We start from the raw sequence: 17,908 nt of genomic DNA, 5'->3' as shown, positions 1-17,908 counted from the left end.
CCCATTCCCAACCCACCCAGCCGTCGCAGCATGATACCGTGGTCCACAGTATCAAAAGCCGCCGAGAGGTCCAAAAGAACTAGGACAGAGGAATATCCCCTGTCCCGGGCCCTCCAGAGATCATTAACCAACGTGACCAATGCCGTTTCCGTGCTGTAACCCGGCCTGAAGCCCGACTGGAGGGGGTCCAGATAGACTTATAGGTTATTTACATCACTTTAATCTCATAAATATACTTCAATCAAAATATAGGGAACATTAAAAGCAGTTTTTATAATATTCCCAAAATATTATTAATATTTGGTAAATTTTGCTTTAAAGTTCCTGTCAGGAAACAGAGATTCTTTCATTCAACCAAAAAGCATTTAAATCACACAACTGCTAAGAGCCAAAAAATATGGTGGAATGACATAGAAACACAGGAAACTAAAGATAAAAAATATTTTAAACACATTTGACTCATTTCAAACATAGTATGAAAAGCATAGAATCAATATGAAACTAGCCTATAAGTAGAAAGCTCTTTATACCATATAGGATTAAGATATAAAATTCTTAGAATATATTTATATTATTATAAAGTGGTCTATTTGAACAATATTGTGAATGTATCGATGTTTTAAAAAAACAAAATGCTCGTACAACAGCTTCCCTAGCCTTCAGCTGCTCTGAAAAAAAATTTTTTTTTCTTACGTTCTCCTCATAAATGTTACACTAATTCTGGAAATGTACACAATATTTTGAAACTCCAAGAAGTACAGCTAAAACCTCATGGTTTCTGATCAGAGCAGTGGGAATTAGCATCTTCTACACTCTACAGCACTGCTGTATTTGAAGCAGATTATCACAAATATAAAAGAGATCAAAAATTATAACCAGCCAAGTATTATTTTTTTTTCAAACTTTGATCTTTTATTTCTTTGCAAGAATTTATTACAGGTATGGCCACGTGCACTTCATTAATCTATATATATACTAAAACTCTCATGTATGTAACTTTTAACTGGGTGAAACGGTGCATCATAGGGCAAAACATTTTGAAAAAGGGTATCTCAAATGGGTGTCCAAAATCCAAGACCCATAATTTCCATGCAATAGAAATTTGGCAAATTTTATAAAACATTTTATGACTTAATTAAAAATAACATATTTCCTGTAGTCAACTCCTGAAGTTTGACTGTGCTATACAATTCAACATGGGCTATTTTTCAAGACAGATATATCTCTAAATATCCTCCTAAACCTTTCAGAATTTTTCAAATACATTATAAGCTCTGCCACCGTTGAAGGCATTGAGGAATCTGGTAAGGAAATATCTCTGGAACGATGACCTTTGGGTCATGGATTGTCTAGTAATCGTATAAAAGCACTAGGTGTATTAAACTCTTTAACTATTCAAACAAATTTTGAATGTTGGCTGGAATGTTTGAAATATTTTACTATGTAACACTGTTGGTGTAACAAATAGCTAATTATTATACTGAATTTGAAAATGAAATTGTACAAACCATAATTATGAATAGATTTCCATAATCAAGCATGAATGCTAGATATGACTATTTACTTTTTGTTCATTATTAAGCATCTAAATCAAATGCAATACCAGTCATTTTAAAACTTGAGAAATTGGAGCATCATCTTCTTTACAGGATGAAAATCCTAGTAAGAATCTAATTATATTGTTTTGAAAGTCTATTAGTCAAAGTAGATCAGATGAGATAAACAGGCAAAATAAATTACCCACTTTTTCTTTTATCCGTTCTCTTTTTTCACCTCTACAAAACAATTCAAGAAACTGAGAGTTGGCACAGAGGTACTTCAGCTACCCACAAAGCAAGTAAATTTGTGCTTCCAATTGTCAACAGAGGCTGGATTGGAGTCAGAAGGACCTCTAGTGAATTTCAGGAAGTGTAGCAACTGGGAAAGAATAAGGCAAACCCTGCCACAACTTTTCTCATGGAAGCCATACCATTCAAACCAGAAGCAGTTTTTAATAGAATCATAACTATGAGGAGAAAAGCATATATTACAAAGGGGTTATCTATAATGCAAAAACCATTTAGGTATAATTTTTTTCGCCAACTTGAAATCTATGCCAATACTTTGGCCATTGATCAAGGGTCTTCACAGAACTGAATGCTGAATAAATACATAAAAGAATATTGTATCTATCATGTCTATCCTGGCACTTGTATAATAAGTTCAACGCCAATTTTTTTTAATATAATCTATATTTACCAGAAATCATTTAAGCAATCTACACAAAAAGAACGTGTGAATAGTGTGCATCTCATAGCCATTTTTAAAAAACAAGGTATCTTTTCCTTTGTTCATCACATATGAAGTGTTGGATGTAATTTGGCACGAACAGTATGTCATCTTGATGTGAAGATTGCTCCTTCTGTGAAAGCAGGCATTCTTTTTGGTGAGCTTGTACGACTTGCAATAGTTTCAGAAAACAGACAAACCGGGCAGCAATATAAAAAAAGAACAAGCTTTTTTTTTACTCAATTTACACTTTCAGCATAATTGGGCAGTTTTTTTAGTCTACATTACTTATTCTTTCTGTTGTCATTTCAAATGACTTTTCAATATTCAATTGGCTCACATTATGTGTCTCAATTAGTATCATCATTGTGAAGCACTATTTCTTATTGAAAATAGGAAAGCAATGTGTTTATATTTAAAACAATTCAAACATAAGATCAGTTTTATCTGAAATATAAAGAAAGGATTATATAAAAGCACAATGCAGAAAAACTCCCCCTTATCATTTTAAACTCAGATGTAAACTTTGCCTGAAGCTGCAAGAAAAAGATATTCAGAACTTTAAAAAGAAAAAAACACAAGAATAAAATCTTGATTTAAACTCATCATAAATGAACATGATTAAAATTCATAATCCCAGTTACTTAAGTGAAAGATGTGCACTTAACTTGGCTAGTTAACTCTAAATGGTTCGTTCTGCATAATTTCTCATACATAGGTATTTAAGGTATCACAAGTCATTTGTTGGGGGTTTTCTTCAAAAAAATTAGCACATATAACTTTTAAAAAGCTTTACATTAAAGCAACAAAAAATCAAGTTGTAGACTTAAAAGCAGAAAAGAAATCCTAAGAACTGGCTCAGAATAATAAAACTACATATAAAAACTAGAACAAGAACAAAAACAAAAATCTGTCATTTTGTAGTTCCAAGCTATCTCCTTTGAGGTTTTTAAAAACCACACTGCAAGACTTGACAATCTTCACAAATCATTTGACTATGGTGAGTTTGCACGGCTTATAGTAATCATTGGTTTGAAATTATTTAGTTAGTTTTTGAATTTCATAAAGATGCAATTATTTTTCGGTTAATATTTTCAAAACTCATTTGCCCATATTCATTTTTAAAGAAATTTGTAAACTAAAACATCCATTCGAAGAATAATTGTTGACTGCCAGGTTCCATCCAGACTACGTACTACATAGGCCTTACGTACTTATAAATTGTATAGATAGAAGTCATTTTACTGGTCTGCTGAACTTTAACAAACACTAATTTTGTTCTCCTACACTATTTCTAGAATGTCTGCAGAAGGTGGGCTTGATATCACAGAAGTCCTTATAGCTCCCAAATAGTTCTCTGAAACTATGTTTATGTTCTGTTCTAGAGGAGTAACTTGATTTATCAAGAATACCAAACTCTTCAACTTAGAAAATAAACTCTTACATCCTTAAAAATCCTATGTGTATTGTTCACGGCATACATTCTATTCAACAATCCTAGCATCTGCAAAATGTGTAAGATCATTTTTCATTATCACCATTAAACAAAATCTGAGCCCATCTGTACAATCATAGAACTGTAGAGTTCAAAAAGATCATGTAGTTCAACCCTCCCTAATGTGGTGGAAAAACAATTAAACCATCCATGAGAGGTGGTTCATCCAGGGATGAAGAACCCACAACGCCCTAAGTAAACTTCTTCTTTCTTCCTGGCAGGGTCCATTTTTTCACATCAACAGAGTGCTGATTGATCAACTGAGAAAGAAATTGACAAGACCTGCTTGTCACCAGAGGCAGATATAGTGCACTTGAGGGATTGACCCAAAGTCACCCAGATAGCTTTCATACCTACAATGGAACTAGAACTCACAGCTTCCTAATTTCTAGCCTGGTTCCTTAACCATCAGACAAAACTGGCTCTCCAAAGTAATTATTCCACATCTATACTGATTTCACCAACAGAAAGCTTTTCCTTATATTAAAATAAAGCTGGGTATCTACAATTTATGCCCATTATTTCTGGATCCAGTTTCTTTGATAATGAAAATTAATTCCTGACCAGCTTCTATATGGTACCTTTCTATGTACCTGAACAAAACTGAAGAATAGCTATATCATTTAAGCAACAAAGAAGATAACACATCATCTTTGATAGCTGCTTTAAAATTGGATTTTCTCCTTAAGAGTTCGGATAAATCTATCTTCTACATGAATACTTCTTCATATAATTTCATTTAATAAAATAATTTAAGATGATACATTCAATTTTCTTGTTACTTTCATATATTATATATATAAAGGCAACAAATACAGGAGCTGAATCATTTCTAGTAGAACCACTGGCTTAACCAATTGAACACAAGCAGGCTGCTGAAAATACTCAGCAATGTACATATTTGACATCCAATAACATGCAATGCCCCTTTTCTACTTGTTAACTTCATTCTTTACTACTGTTGCCATCTTTCCCCAAACAAAGCTCCTCTGTTTTAACAGCTGTAGGCAGAGATTCAGTAAGTGTAATTTTCCCATTACTGCACTTCCTCACCAGAAAAAGCAGTATTTTAAAAATGCTACAAAACCTTTATGATTAAAGGTAACAGTTGCTTGCATTACATGTTATTTGCAATACACAAAAAAAATCACTCATTTTATGCTTTACATATTGTCACCGTCTACCACCTAATCAATAGGCTGTACAATTTCCTGAGATGTATCCAATATTCTAATCTTTCAGCTATGCTAGGCAAATTAAGCCCCAACAGAATCTATTTTAAAAACCAAGGGATTTTTTTTCCCTCTCCAGATTCTGATTGGTGGAATTTTCAGGAAGTACTTTCAGTTTCCATGGTAAAGAGTGGAAGGTAAACATGCCTGCAATATAAGGTTAAGATGCCTAAGCCACTTTAAAAAGGGTATATGCTCTTGGGAGTATACTGGCTTAAGTGCATATCTGTGCAAAGTAGCTTCTCTTACTCCTAGGTTAGTGCTATATAAACACTGCACTCAAAGCAGGAAATCAGCTATGCTGAAGTACAGGGAACAGGATGCACTATAACACCTCATGCATATATATCCCAAATGGGAATCAAGTAGGAACATACTTGAATCAATTTGCAAAACACTTAATTGGTGTTAACCTTTGTTCATTAGACAAGCTTCTTTTTAAAAGAATATTGGACTGGACCATTATAACAAACATGTTCTTTTTCCAAGAAGAGTTTGTGTGCCTAATGGGAGGCTGTTATTACATGACATAAAGATACTTAGCAAACAAAATTAAACATTTTCATTTTCAAAAAAATGTAACCAATTTATTTATTTCAAAAAGAGAGGAAGCAGCAATGGTTCAGCATCCTGTACAGAAACTGTATATTGTAGTTATCTGAAAGCACCCACCATTTTTTTCAGGAAAAAGAAAAATACTTTAAAAAACCCTCCATTATAGTAAAAGAAAATTTAGAACTCGGTTACCCCACACATCTCTGCTCAAATTATACAAACAAATGTTCTGAAAACCAATTATTCATTCAGAAGCCAAATAAATCCTATTTTAACTAGTACAAATCCATTGGTTATAATCCTCATCTAGGGCCAAACTATAGGGATCATAAACACATCGCTTCCCATTTCTTCTAGTTTTCACTAAGGGAATGAATAGGCACAGGAGGCCCACTCTGGATAATAGCATTGACACTCAACACTATATGCCCCAAGATGGAAGTGCTTTTTGGCATCAATGGAAACTCCCATCCTGGAGATAATAAATGTGAGACTGTGATCTTCACTTGTACCATAATAAAGGAATAAAGATTTAAAATCAATTCCTGGGTTCACTATAATCCTAATCCTTGACAATCACCTCCATTCTACTACATCATTTTCAAACATTCACACTACAAATGACATTTATATGCAGTAATAGAATTTAGGTTTTACTTCTTCCAAAGCCACAAACATGAAAATACTCTCCAAACAAAAGGGCACAATTATATTTTCAACAAGCTATAAGCCAATTTCAGGTTCATTTTGATTTTCTCCCCATGTTTTTCTATATTACAAAAAGTTATCCTTATGAAAACTTATCTTTTTATTTTCATTCTAATTACTTTCATTTTATTTACGCAAGAGTCAAAACATTTCCTATTACCTGGTGACCTTTACAAAGGACTCCATAAATTGGTCAGTACTCTTATCCTATTCATCATTATGAGAGGGTTAGCTGCAAAATTTTCAAATGCTAGGATTTATGTATTATATCGGTACCCTATCTTTCCTTCAAAAAGCTTCATGTTCTCTTTATTTCCCCTATGTATATGCTTATAAAGTAAGCTTAAGCTGAAAGAAAATGATGAAATCAGGATCCCAGTAAGCTTGAAGACTGGGTAGGGATTTGAACCTGTATCTCCTCTATCCAACATTTTAATCAGTATAGCTTGCCTTGAACTGGAGTTCTGTTACTACACAAGACAAATTATTTCTTAGACCAAAGCTCCAAATCACACACACACACAGGCTTCAAAAGGGAGTAGGAAGTGTTGATTGTATTTCAAAAATGAGCTAAAAGTTTCTTACCATGCTCTTGCTTACCCATTGCACTTAGATAATGATTGATAGCTTGACACGGGGGACTTGGAGTCTGTGTAGCTTTGTCACAATTCATAGGTGCAGAACTCCTGTCGATGTCAAAAGAGAAATACCCACTGGAGGATCTGGACAGCAGTGGGGATCTTCTTACAAACATGAACAACGGGGATCTGGTAGCAAATGGACTGGGACTGGAGGGTGGTACCAGTGGTCCCTGAGGGCTACCGGGTGATGAACTGTCCAGTTCACCCAAATGATTACCTTGATATTCAGTTTGTAAGGAGGTAGGGGCCCCAGGTCGAAGGTGAGGAGGCTGAGCTGGCCTTTCAGCAGGCTGCAATTGTCCACCTTCACTCTCACACTCAGAATTTAAATCAGAAGATTGTTTTGCCATTTGGTCTTTCTTTTTCACTAAGACCTGGAAGAAATAAGGGGGGGGGGGGGAGAAGAAAAAAACATCTCAAATTACACATAAAGTTCATTCAAACTTGATAACAGTGATGACTTGCAGTAGATAGAAATCACTATCAACATATTAGCATTGCAAATTCCATGACATTTTACATTCCCCACAGGATTTCAAATCTATTAATTAATCTTCATTCCCTGCAAGTGTCAAACTTTAAAAATCAAATACAGTAATTGATAAAGGTGTTTTGCCATATTCAGTCCAACCTATCTCAGGGGGTAAAAAAAAGGCTTGTTGAAAAGAAAACAGTAACAGAAGTTTGTAAGAAAAAAAACCTGGGGGCCAACTAAGCAATATTCTAGGTCGGATCTTTTGAGGGGGGAGGGCAAAGGAGCCGACTGGCTTTCTTTTCAAAAGAAGGGGGAGTGAAATATTTTAAGCTCAGGATCCGCACCCTCCAGCCCTCCAAGTTCTCTATACGGGAGAATCAGATACAGTGTTGAAATGTTAGAAGTAGATGCGGTGATTGTGCAGGACGGGGAAGTCGGCCAGGCTCTCGCTCCATTGTTCTATCGAATATGCTGATCACAGCAAGTCTGGAAGGTTTGGCAAGAGCAATCAGTTGTAAAAGTGCGTCACAATAGTTTGTACACTGCAAAGTGCTCCTCTGTTCACTCCACCTCCCCTCATCCTTTTACGGCTACGGATCAAATCCTTCTCTATACTACACGCAGGGAAAAACGTCTCGCTTCGCACCTTTAGAAAAAACCACACTCTTTAATGAGTTGTTTAGCGGGCGGCGAAATCAAGAGGGGAAAAAAAGCACGAGTGAGAAACGAAGCGCCGACAGGTCACCCCAGCCGCAAGGCAAGGGGTCGTCGACTGCCTCCCACCCGCCCACCGCGCTCTAACTCACCTTTCTTTATTTTGCTCAAACGCCCGCGTCCCGCGACCGGACTTAGGCGCTCACGCAAGCAACAACAGGTTGTAGAAAAGGCCAGCGCAAGCCAAGCATCCACCACCAAGTTGGGGAACCATCACAAGCAGGGAACGAGAAAAGGTGACGGTGTGAGAAGTGGCGGAAGGGGGTTGGGGCGAAACAGCCCCGCGCCGAGAGTTGAAAAGAAATCCAATCACAAGGCCAAGTCACCCCTTTCGCCTCGGGAAGGCCTCTCCCTCGCTGCTGAACGACACCGGCGGAGAGCTGCGGTCGGGGCCGCGAGAAGACGGGTCGCTTCCCACCGAAAACCCAACAAAGGGAACGCGAGTGCAAGGCAGGAGAATAACAGAGCCAGAAAGAGACACGCAAAGGGGGAGGGGATAACCAGAAGAGAGGGGTGGAGACACGGGCGCACACCAAGATACCCCGGCCCCCAATCCCGCCCCCCGCCCTCCCCCACCCCCCACCCCCACCCCAAGCCGGCCGTACTTACCGCGTTAGGGTTCCTGAATCATCCCAGAGGCAAGCCGGAGCCTTCCCGGGCACCGAGGACGGCTGGGAGCGACGCGCTCGAGCACCTTTTCGGAGATTGCTGGCGTCTGGTCGCACGGACAAAACAGCAGCCAACCGGGCGACGGCAAGAGCCCCGCACTCTGACTGCCTCTCCGGGCGAAGAGGCGAGAGTCCTCCCCGCCGCCAATAAAAAGTAAGGCAGCGAGGCTAAGCCCCGCCTCGTTAGAGGCGGTCCACCTCCGCCCACAGCGCGAGGGCACTGTTTACATTTATGTGCTGGGGGGGGGGGAAGCGCACACGCACACGCACACAAGCGGCCTGCCACAACCCTGCGCTGCGCCGCGGCCCGCCCTGCTCCTTCCCTCCTTATGTCCTCAGGAGCTTCCTGAAGCCGCCGCGGCGACGACGGCAACCGTGATCGAGAAAGGCTGCTGGACTCGCAGCAGCCGCGCTGGGCTCCGCTGGGCTTTCTCTACGGACGCCCACTTCCAGCTCTCTTCTTCAAACCTGCCAGCAACAGCGAAGAAGAATCCGAGAGTCTGGCAACTGGCAACTCGTTTCCGTAGACAGAAACGTTTTCGTTTGACAAAAGCAGAGATGCAGCCGCATCCCGCAAGATTTGTTACTCCCCCCCACACACACACACCAACAAGCTTCATACAAAAAAAAAAATGAACCACTAGACAAGACGCCACCTCCTCCCTGGCTCAGAAGCTTCACACCCCAAGATGATTCATTCTGTCCAGGGAGAGAATTCCAGCCTTGTGGAAGAGTAGACATGACCAATGATTATGATTTGTATTTAGATGACTATCGCCTAAACATTTGGAACAGCTTGTCACAATCAAAGCACAATGCAAAATAGGAGCAAAAGCATCAGAGGCCAGAAATACAATAATCTGGATAACTGAGGTGCAGGCTTTGAAATGAACTACAAATCATGCTTGAGGGTCCAAGCAGGAGGAGTTCAGCAGAGAAGTTCAGCAGCAATGGTGGCATCAGCCTCCTGGCATCAGCTAAACACAGCACCAGGACTTTTGTCCCCTCCACACTTCTCAATACCATGACCTTTATTCCAGAATATATCAGAAAAAAAATTCCAACCTAGATGATGCTTAAAGGTATTACATATTAGCATCAGTATTTTGAGGTCGGTTCCAAAACAGACATCAGAGGCAGATCACTGAGAATGTGATTTTGACCATGCAGTACCAAACCATAACCAGGCATTGTGCACTAGCTGAAGCCTCTAACCATTCCAGAATGTGTTATAATAACATATATTATATATATATAGTATCAGAATAAACTTCTAAGACAGTGATGGCGAACCTTTTAGAGACCGAGTGCCCAAACTGCAACCCAAAACCCACTTATGCATGTTCGGGTGCCGGGTGGGTGTGGCCAATTGGGTGGGTGTGGCCAGCTGAAGGCCTAGGACTGGGGCGACAGTGTCCGTGCCCACAGAGAGGTCTCTGAGTGCCACCTCTGGCACCCGTGCCATAGGTTCGCCACTACTGTTCTAAGACATGGATTGCTAGGAAATGCTGCAACTAGCACATCATCTAAATCCCCTAGGGTGTCCCATAACAAAGCTGGACTGAATATGTATGTATTTATCAAATTTGTATGCTGCCTGACTGCCAATGACTCTGGGAAGCTCACAATAACTGAAACAAGAAAATTACAATAAAACCAATTAAAAAGAAGAGGAGGGAAGGATAAAGGAAAGCAAGAACAACAGATTGAACAGAAACAAAGCAAAGGGTCTCACTCTCCCTTGCCAAAGCCCTGGGTAAAAAAAAAAGGATCTTCACAATCCTTCTAAACACCAGAAGAGTGGGGGCTATGTGGATCTCAGGGTAGCCTCATTTCACAGGGTAGGCATTGCTACAAAGAATAAGTCCTTATAGATGACACTGCTTAATCAATGGAAATTGAAGCATGCCAATCCTACACAACTGAACTGGCCAGCAGTATGATGGAAGACGGTGGTCCCTCAAATAACCAGGTCCTGTGCAATGTAGGACTTTAAAAATTATGACTAATATCTTGAATCACACTCGGAAACAAATTGACAACCAATATGTGTCACAAAACAGGGATGTTATAAAGGCATATCAATATGCTGCTGTGATCTGGACCAGTTGGAGCCTCTTGAGTGTTTTTCGAGAGCAGCCTTATGCAGAATGCATTGCAGTAATCAAGCCATGAGGTGACCAGAGCAAGAGTGACTGTCTGAGAAGTCCCCAATCTAGGAAATGGTACAACTGATACATCAGATTAAGTTGTATAAAGGCCTTCCTAGCCACCTGCTCATTGTGCAGAAGACATGAGTCCAGACCAACCCCTAGATTTTGCATTGTTCTTAAATGGGAAAGTGCAACCTATTGTGCAAATGGAATAAACCCAGTTCTAGGTGGTCCAAACACCTACAGCCACTTGGTCTTGGTAGGATTCAGTTGGAGAAGTACCTCCTCATCCAAAACTCACAGCCTCCAGGCACTGGAACAGAACTGTAACAGCCTCATTTGGCCAACCCATGGTTGAAAGATTCCAAAGCAACAGATGAGCTCACTCAATGGTTCATGTAAAAGGAGGAGAGACAGAGAGTAAAACCCTGTCGCATCCTACCCACAAGGGGCTTAGGAAGTGATCTCATCCCTCAAACCAACACCAACTGGAGCTGGCTCCAGAGAAAGGAAGAGAAACACACAGAACTTGTTCAAAAGGAAACTGTGATCAATAGATTGCTTTCAAGGCATGAGGTACCACTCCCTCCAACAAAGAGGGCAATACCACCGAATGGACTGAATTGCAGGCCATTTGCCTGGCCATCTTTATGACCCAGAGAGATCTGGATTTAGTAAACAGGTGACCAAGCTAACAGCACAGAGAATCCTATCACTTCCTCAGTAGTCAGCAGCTTAAACTCATCCCAGACCATACTCCCAGATTGAAACACATGCACCTCAGCCTGTCCAGCCCAGTTAGTATCCAGTTGGAGTGAATTTCATTTTATTTGCTAGATAGCCTAAATAATCCTCAGAGCAGTCCACAGATATCCTGAAACGCCCTCCCTACCCAACAGGGTCTAGGTCACCTTAAACCAGGCTGCTGGATGGCAATAAATTATTTCTTGCTCTTTCTGGGACACTACAGATCATCTATAGCAGGATATGTTCTTACCTGTGAGCCTGGGAACGTTTCATCATTAGTACCTCAACATGCTTTCTGGATCCCTGCTCTGTCTTATCTGATTCAGAGGGAATGTAAAGTCAGTCATCAGAATATTGATGGTGTTGTGGCCTAAATCTTTTGACTTTCCCACCAGACAGATCCCTCAGTACTCTGCAGCTTAAATGCCATAAGCTCAGCAGCAGTGTTCTGCTGCTATTTTGAAAGCTGCCTGTCAGAAAAGACTGTAATCCCTTTATTACAGTGCTACAAATTCTCACTTAGAGTCACTCCTGGAGGATACTACAATTAATATTTTCAAAACTAACTGAGAACTAACAATCAAAAGGCCACACTCCTCCTTCCTCTTCCCAGAAGAAATCATCCAGCAATGTAGCTGAGGTAGTTTTAAATTAGATTGGAATGATCTAGCCCAATGCAATTCTTTCCTCTCCCAATATATTTGTCACTTTTGCTCTTCTGTGTCTTAACATATTCTCTGAACCTCCCCAGCTCCATTCATCTTAATACATGATGTTCTTACCAAGATTACATCACTCCATCGATCAGCAAACACTCCCATCAAAAAAGAAAAAAAAAAGGGGGGGGGGGCAAATCCAGCTTTCCTCGTAGCAAATCCTTGTCCTATATTACTTGTTTTAAGATTCTCTATATGTGGAAATTTATAAATATTTTAATATTGATTTACATTCTAAAATGTTTAACTTTATTTTTAATGATTCCCTGCTTTAATATGATTTTTAACATTACGTAAGTCATAAATTATATTAATTGTAAAAGTAAAATGGCTGTTTGGGCCATAGGGGCATTGATTATCCACTAGCAACTTGCATCAACAGCCATCTCATACCTCCAAACAGGATCTCAGCAATTAGCACATTGACTACACTACATGGTAGCTAGGTTCACATAACAAATTAACATATAGTCAACTGAACAGTGGTTTACTGATCTATATAATCCATTCATTCATTCCTCTATAGCTAACACTGTATTGTCCTGATTCAGCCATATAAGATTTCAGAAAGTGTCCTTTTTCCCCATCCTGTCCAATTTAAGCTTCCCAAAGACTTGTGACATGACATGCCATCTTTCCTTCTTCCAATCCCCTTTTGCTTTTACCACATCAGAAACTCTCTTCATCAGTCTTGCATTTCATTCTTACCACAACTAAGGGTACACACATCATTTCACAACAATATTCCACTAAATTCCTCCAGCATGAACCCCACACTTTATGACGTTTTCACACAAAATCCACTGCGCCAATCTTACTAAAACATGCCTTGCCTCAACACAATTAAAATGAATTCTCTTCACTTGATTCACACATTGCACTAAACCCTCATTTTGCTTTGCATGATAGGTAACCCAGATATGGTTTCAGAAGTGCTATTTCTCAATATAAGAAACTCAGGTTAACCCCCTCATTCAACTACAAACTTGAGGGTTGGCTTCAAATATTTCTCAGTCTAACCTTCCACATGCAGTTGTACTTTTACAAGGTCTTTGGAAGATATGGAAGATAAAAAATCTACTTTAGCATTCTGTCTCTCAGAGTCAATCCAATATATCTACAGTAGTTGGTTCACAAATAGGCTTCCTCAACTGACGCTTTCCAGCAGTTGGAATATATAGGTAGAATCCTTCTTTTTTCACGATTTTGTTTAATCCCTTCTTGGAATAATTTAAATTAGTGGCTATTATTACATCTTGTGTCACAGCAGATGGCAGCACCTAGACAAACTTGCTTGGTTCTTGTCAAAAAAAAGCTAAGCAAGGTTAAACTTCATTAATATTTGGATGGGAAACTATCAGGAAATGCAAGGCTAAGAATTTTTTTAAAAATCCTACATGGAGATGGCAAATTGTATATGGTTGCCAACAAAACTACAAGTTCATGTAAACTGGAATGGTTTCCACCCCCAACATTTCCACAGTGCTACACAAGCAGCACAGAGAAGGTAAACAACCCCCTCTCTCCCTCCCTCCCTCCCTCTCTATCTCATAAGCAATCTTTTGAAGAAAGGTCTTTTCTCTCCAACTTTTATTTATTTTTTTCTGCGTTGAAGATCGGAGGAACAGTACAGTGCCTAAAGTTTAAAAGAACTTAAATTTCTTCACCTCCCCCCCCCTTTACTAACAGAACCAGTTCACCTACCAAATCGTTTAACTTCCTCCCTTAGAGAAGGGCAATCGGGGATTCACCACATTCTGACAAAGAGAAATGCCAGCACCTCTCACTCAGCATCGATCCTGCTGCCGGGAGGGCAAACGCTGTATGTTAAGCAATATCTGGAGAGCTACAGTTCATCCGCACCCTCTTGAAAGGCTCTCCCATCCGTTGCAATGTCACGCTTTGAAAGGCCCCCGACCCTCCTCCGCTTCAGGCCGACTGAGCCTAGCAGGGAGCCTCAGTAGCCGGCGAGGAAGGGAGGAAGGGAGGAAGGGAGACAGACCATCTCCTCGCCCGCTCGCTTCCAATCCCAATGTTGGTGAATCCTGCTTGGGATTTGGGACCGAGAGGGGAAAGATCCTGGCTCCCAAGCCGCCGGGACTTCCAACCACAGAGCTTGCTTGGCTCTGTTCCCAGCCAGCGCCGCGCGCGCAAAACAACAACAGCAACAAAATGCTGCGGTCGAGACTTGCCCGCCTGCCTGGCTCCCGGGCCTCGGTAGCCAATCATTTGAAGCGAGCAGCCTCGTCCGTGGAGAGAGAAGAGGAGAGAGTGAGGGCGGATGAGTCGAGTCTGTGGCCGGGATACTGTAACTAGGGTTCGGGGAGATGTTAGCACGAAAGTTCTGCGTCTTTTGCCTTACCTCGCCTTGTCCCTCGCTGGTTCTTCGCCAGAACAAATCGCCCTTCTTTGAGATGGCACAGAATTTCTCCCTCGCATGGTCGGGCTTTTGGTTTGGAGAGCCGAATACACAGCAGTCACACACACACACACACACACACACCCGGTCAAGGTACTCCTCTCACCTGAGGCAGGAATCTCACGAGCGCCTCCCCTTCCCTCACAGGACAATGCAAGTGTAACGAGCTAAGTAATTAGCAAATTGTTGCCTCGTCGGGACAAGAAAAGCTCTTGCCTGAAGTGGTGCTTTCTATGCCCTAAGGACTGGCGTGTAAAAACGCACGTGCGGGGACACGCACGCACGTGTAGAGCATAGAACTGTTTTTCCCATTCTCTAGGGACGGGGATGACAGAATAACACAGTTGGAAGGGATCTTGGAGGTCTTCTAGCTCAACCCCCCTGCTCAAACAGGAGATGCTACACCGTTTCAGACAAATGGTTGTCCAATCTTAAGGATAACAGCTATGAGCTCATAAGTAGAAATACTGCCTTTGGATCCTTCTTTGCTCTTATTTGTCCAATCTCTAAAGTTATGTATTTAAATTCTTGCAAGGTAGCTGAGTGAACTGAAAGACATAAAACAAAAATGCTAAAAATGAATGTGTATAGATATGTACATGTTTAAAGGAAATTAAAAACTGGTTTTGTAGTGTTGTAATATTATAAAAAAATATTCTCATAGTAACTTGGTGTGTGCACATATTTCTGTTTTGCTGTTATCAAGTAGTTACAAGTAGTCCTCAACTTATGGCCATAATTGAACCCAAAATTTCTATTGCTAAGCAAGGCAGTTGTTAAGTGAGTTGCACCTCATTTTATGATCATTTTTGCCACAGTTGTTAAGTCAATCATGCAGTTGTTCAGTGAATCTGAAGAAGATTCTGGGAATCTGGGAAGATCAATCACAAATGGCAATTACATGACCTCAGGACAGTGCAACTGTCATAAATAGATGCCAATTGCCAAGTAGCCAAATTTTGATCACGTGACCAAGGGGATGTTGCAATGGACACAAATGTGAAAATCTGTCAAAAGTTATTTTTTCAGTGCTGTTGTAACTTCAAATAGTCACTAAACAAATGGTTGTAAGTCAAGGACTAACTGTATGTGTGCTTGTCAGATAAGTCAGAAACTTCAAACTTGTTTCTCAGAGGAAAATGTAGAATAAAAAACCAGCAATGTGAAATGCCTGCTAAAAATAAAAGGACATTTCAGGCAACATTAATAGAAGTCTATAATGATTCCATATAGATAACTCTTAATGCCGTTAAAGCAAAAGGTTCTGTTAGATCAGTGGTTCTCAACCTTTTTAATGCCGCAACCCCCAACCGGTCGTAAGTCGAGGACTAAACCAGTCGTAAGTCGAGGACTAAACCGGTCGTAAGTCGAGGACTACCCAACCGGTCGTAAGTCGAGGACTTTCCCTGGCTGGGAGCGCCACGCATGCGTGGTTCCGCCCCCTGCGCCGGCCGAGGCGTAGCTGGCAAGCGGCAGAGACAGAGCAGGCCAACCACCAGCTGGCCCAGCTCAAGGGGAGGTAAGGCACCCACTGGAAAAGGGGGAAAAAATGGTGGACAGCGTTGCTTGGCGACCCCCGTGAAATGGTCGATCGACCCCAAATGGGGTCGCAACCCATAGGTTGAGAACCGCTGTGTTAGATCTATCACTTCCCCACTACTATCCATCTCCATCCAATTGCCAAGGATGCATATTGAGAAACCAAGACTGAATGTGATAGGTTGCATAATGTTAGTCTTGAATATTGATGGAAATAGAGAATCAAGAATCTTCCAGGAAGAGTAACTGGGATTCTATAGGTTCAAAAGCAGTTCAGTGTCATCTGAAACCCATTTCTAGCTTGAAGGTAATATAAGTCAGATTGTTAAACATTATCTTCCTTTCTACAATGGTGAAGCTCAGTATATGTTGTGAGCAGTCCATTTTCTCATTGAAAGGAACTTTTGCTCCCAATTGCTCTGAGAAGTTTTTTGAAGGTGATGTAACAGGCAAAATCAGTCCATTTCTCTCTTTCATTCCCCAGTAGCTTTGGGTGAGTAGCCCAGTTTGAAAAGCCCCTAGTTTGGTATTGATAAATTGGCCCTATGCTAAAAGAAGGGAAATCAAATTTTATCTTCAGAATAGGAGTAGGATCTTAATTATTGAATGAATCTCTTGGGAGACCGATTACCTTACCCTAAAATCCCTACATGGCTTGGAACTGGGATACCTGAGGGATTGCTTTTTTCCAAGAGTCTCTACCCATCCAACTCAATCCAGCAGAATGGGCATGCTGCAGATCCCGTCAGCCAAAGAGTGTCGGCTGGCAGGGACTAGAAGATGGGTTTTTTCCATAGTGGCCCCTGTTCTATGGAACATCCTTCCTTTGAGATTACAATGGCCCTAATCCTGTTAGCCTTTCTTAAGGACCTAAAAACTTGGTATGTTCCCAAGCCTGAGATGCTAATGTGTTAAGGGCCCCATTTCCTGGCTGTATTGCTAACTGGCCAAGTTTTTCAGCTGTTATGTATATTTATTTTGGATATTTCTGTTTTGTTTTAAAATGTTTTTAGTATTTTAATTGTAATTTATTTTTGACTTGCAAGCCACCCACAGTCATTGACTGAGATGTGTGGCCATACAAATGGAATGAACGAACAAGCAAGAAAGCAAGCAAGCCTTTTTGGGAAGCTCCTTACAAAAGCATTCAAGTCATGAAAGTTTTAATTTTTCACAGATTCAAGGATTTATTCATTATTTTAGTATGGTCTGGTATATAATTCAATTCTTAGTTTTTGACTATTCTTCTAATGCAACTATTTTTCATCTTGAACAATATTTACTAAAGAATAGGTCTTATTCATTTTATGTCATTAAGGCGAGGGTGAGTGGAAATAAATCATGCATATCTGGAATGAGGAATAAGTATAAAAGAGAACCAAAAAAAGCCTGCTACACCCAAATAATTCAATCCTACAGAGAAATGAACATGATGAAAAAGCTGTCATCTCCTTCAAGCCTTCTTCCTCTGGAATCTCCAAACACTGGACAACTGGGAGTGTTTGTTTTCTTTCTTTTTCTTTTTCTTTCTTTCTTTCTTTCTTTCTTTCTTTCTTTCTTTCTTTCTTTCTTTCTTTC

General features: G+C 40.4%; 1 protein-coding gene across 3 annotated transcripts in view; it reads right to left on the bottom strand.

Annotated features, from left to right (window-relative positions):
* BCL2L11 (BCL2 like 11) overlaps positions 1-7,249 on the bottom strand; it is a 34,361-nt gene extending 27,112 nt beyond the window's left edge. For 2 of the 3 annotated variants that reach the window (XM_029285036.1, XM_015820931.1), the window contains exons 1-2: positions 7,117-7,249; positions 6,351-6,354 (exon numbers count right to left, since the gene is read on the bottom strand). In XM_029285036.1, coding sequence (XP_029140869.1) covers positions 6,351-6,354; positions 7,117-7,249 — 137 coding nt within the window. Of the gene's footprint in view, positions 1-6,350; positions 6,355-6,858 lie in introns of all 3 variants that reach the window. The other variant, XM_029285031.1, reaches the window with a different exon arrangement.
* Positions 7,250-17,908: the final 10,659 nt, after the last annotated feature.

The sequence above is a fragment of the Protobothrops mucrosquamatus genome, unplaced genomic scaffold (assembly GCF_001527695.2).
Source record: "Protobothrops mucrosquamatus isolate PMUCROS unplaced genomic scaffold, P.Mucros_1.0 scaffold_158, whole genome shotgun sequence".
Lineage (NCBI taxonomy): Eukaryota > Metazoa > Chordata > Lepidosauria > Squamata > Viperidae > Protobothrops > Protobothrops mucrosquamatus.
The sequence above is the reverse complement of the archived record's forward strand: the minus strand, read 5'-3'. Positions and strand labels throughout refer to the sequence as shown.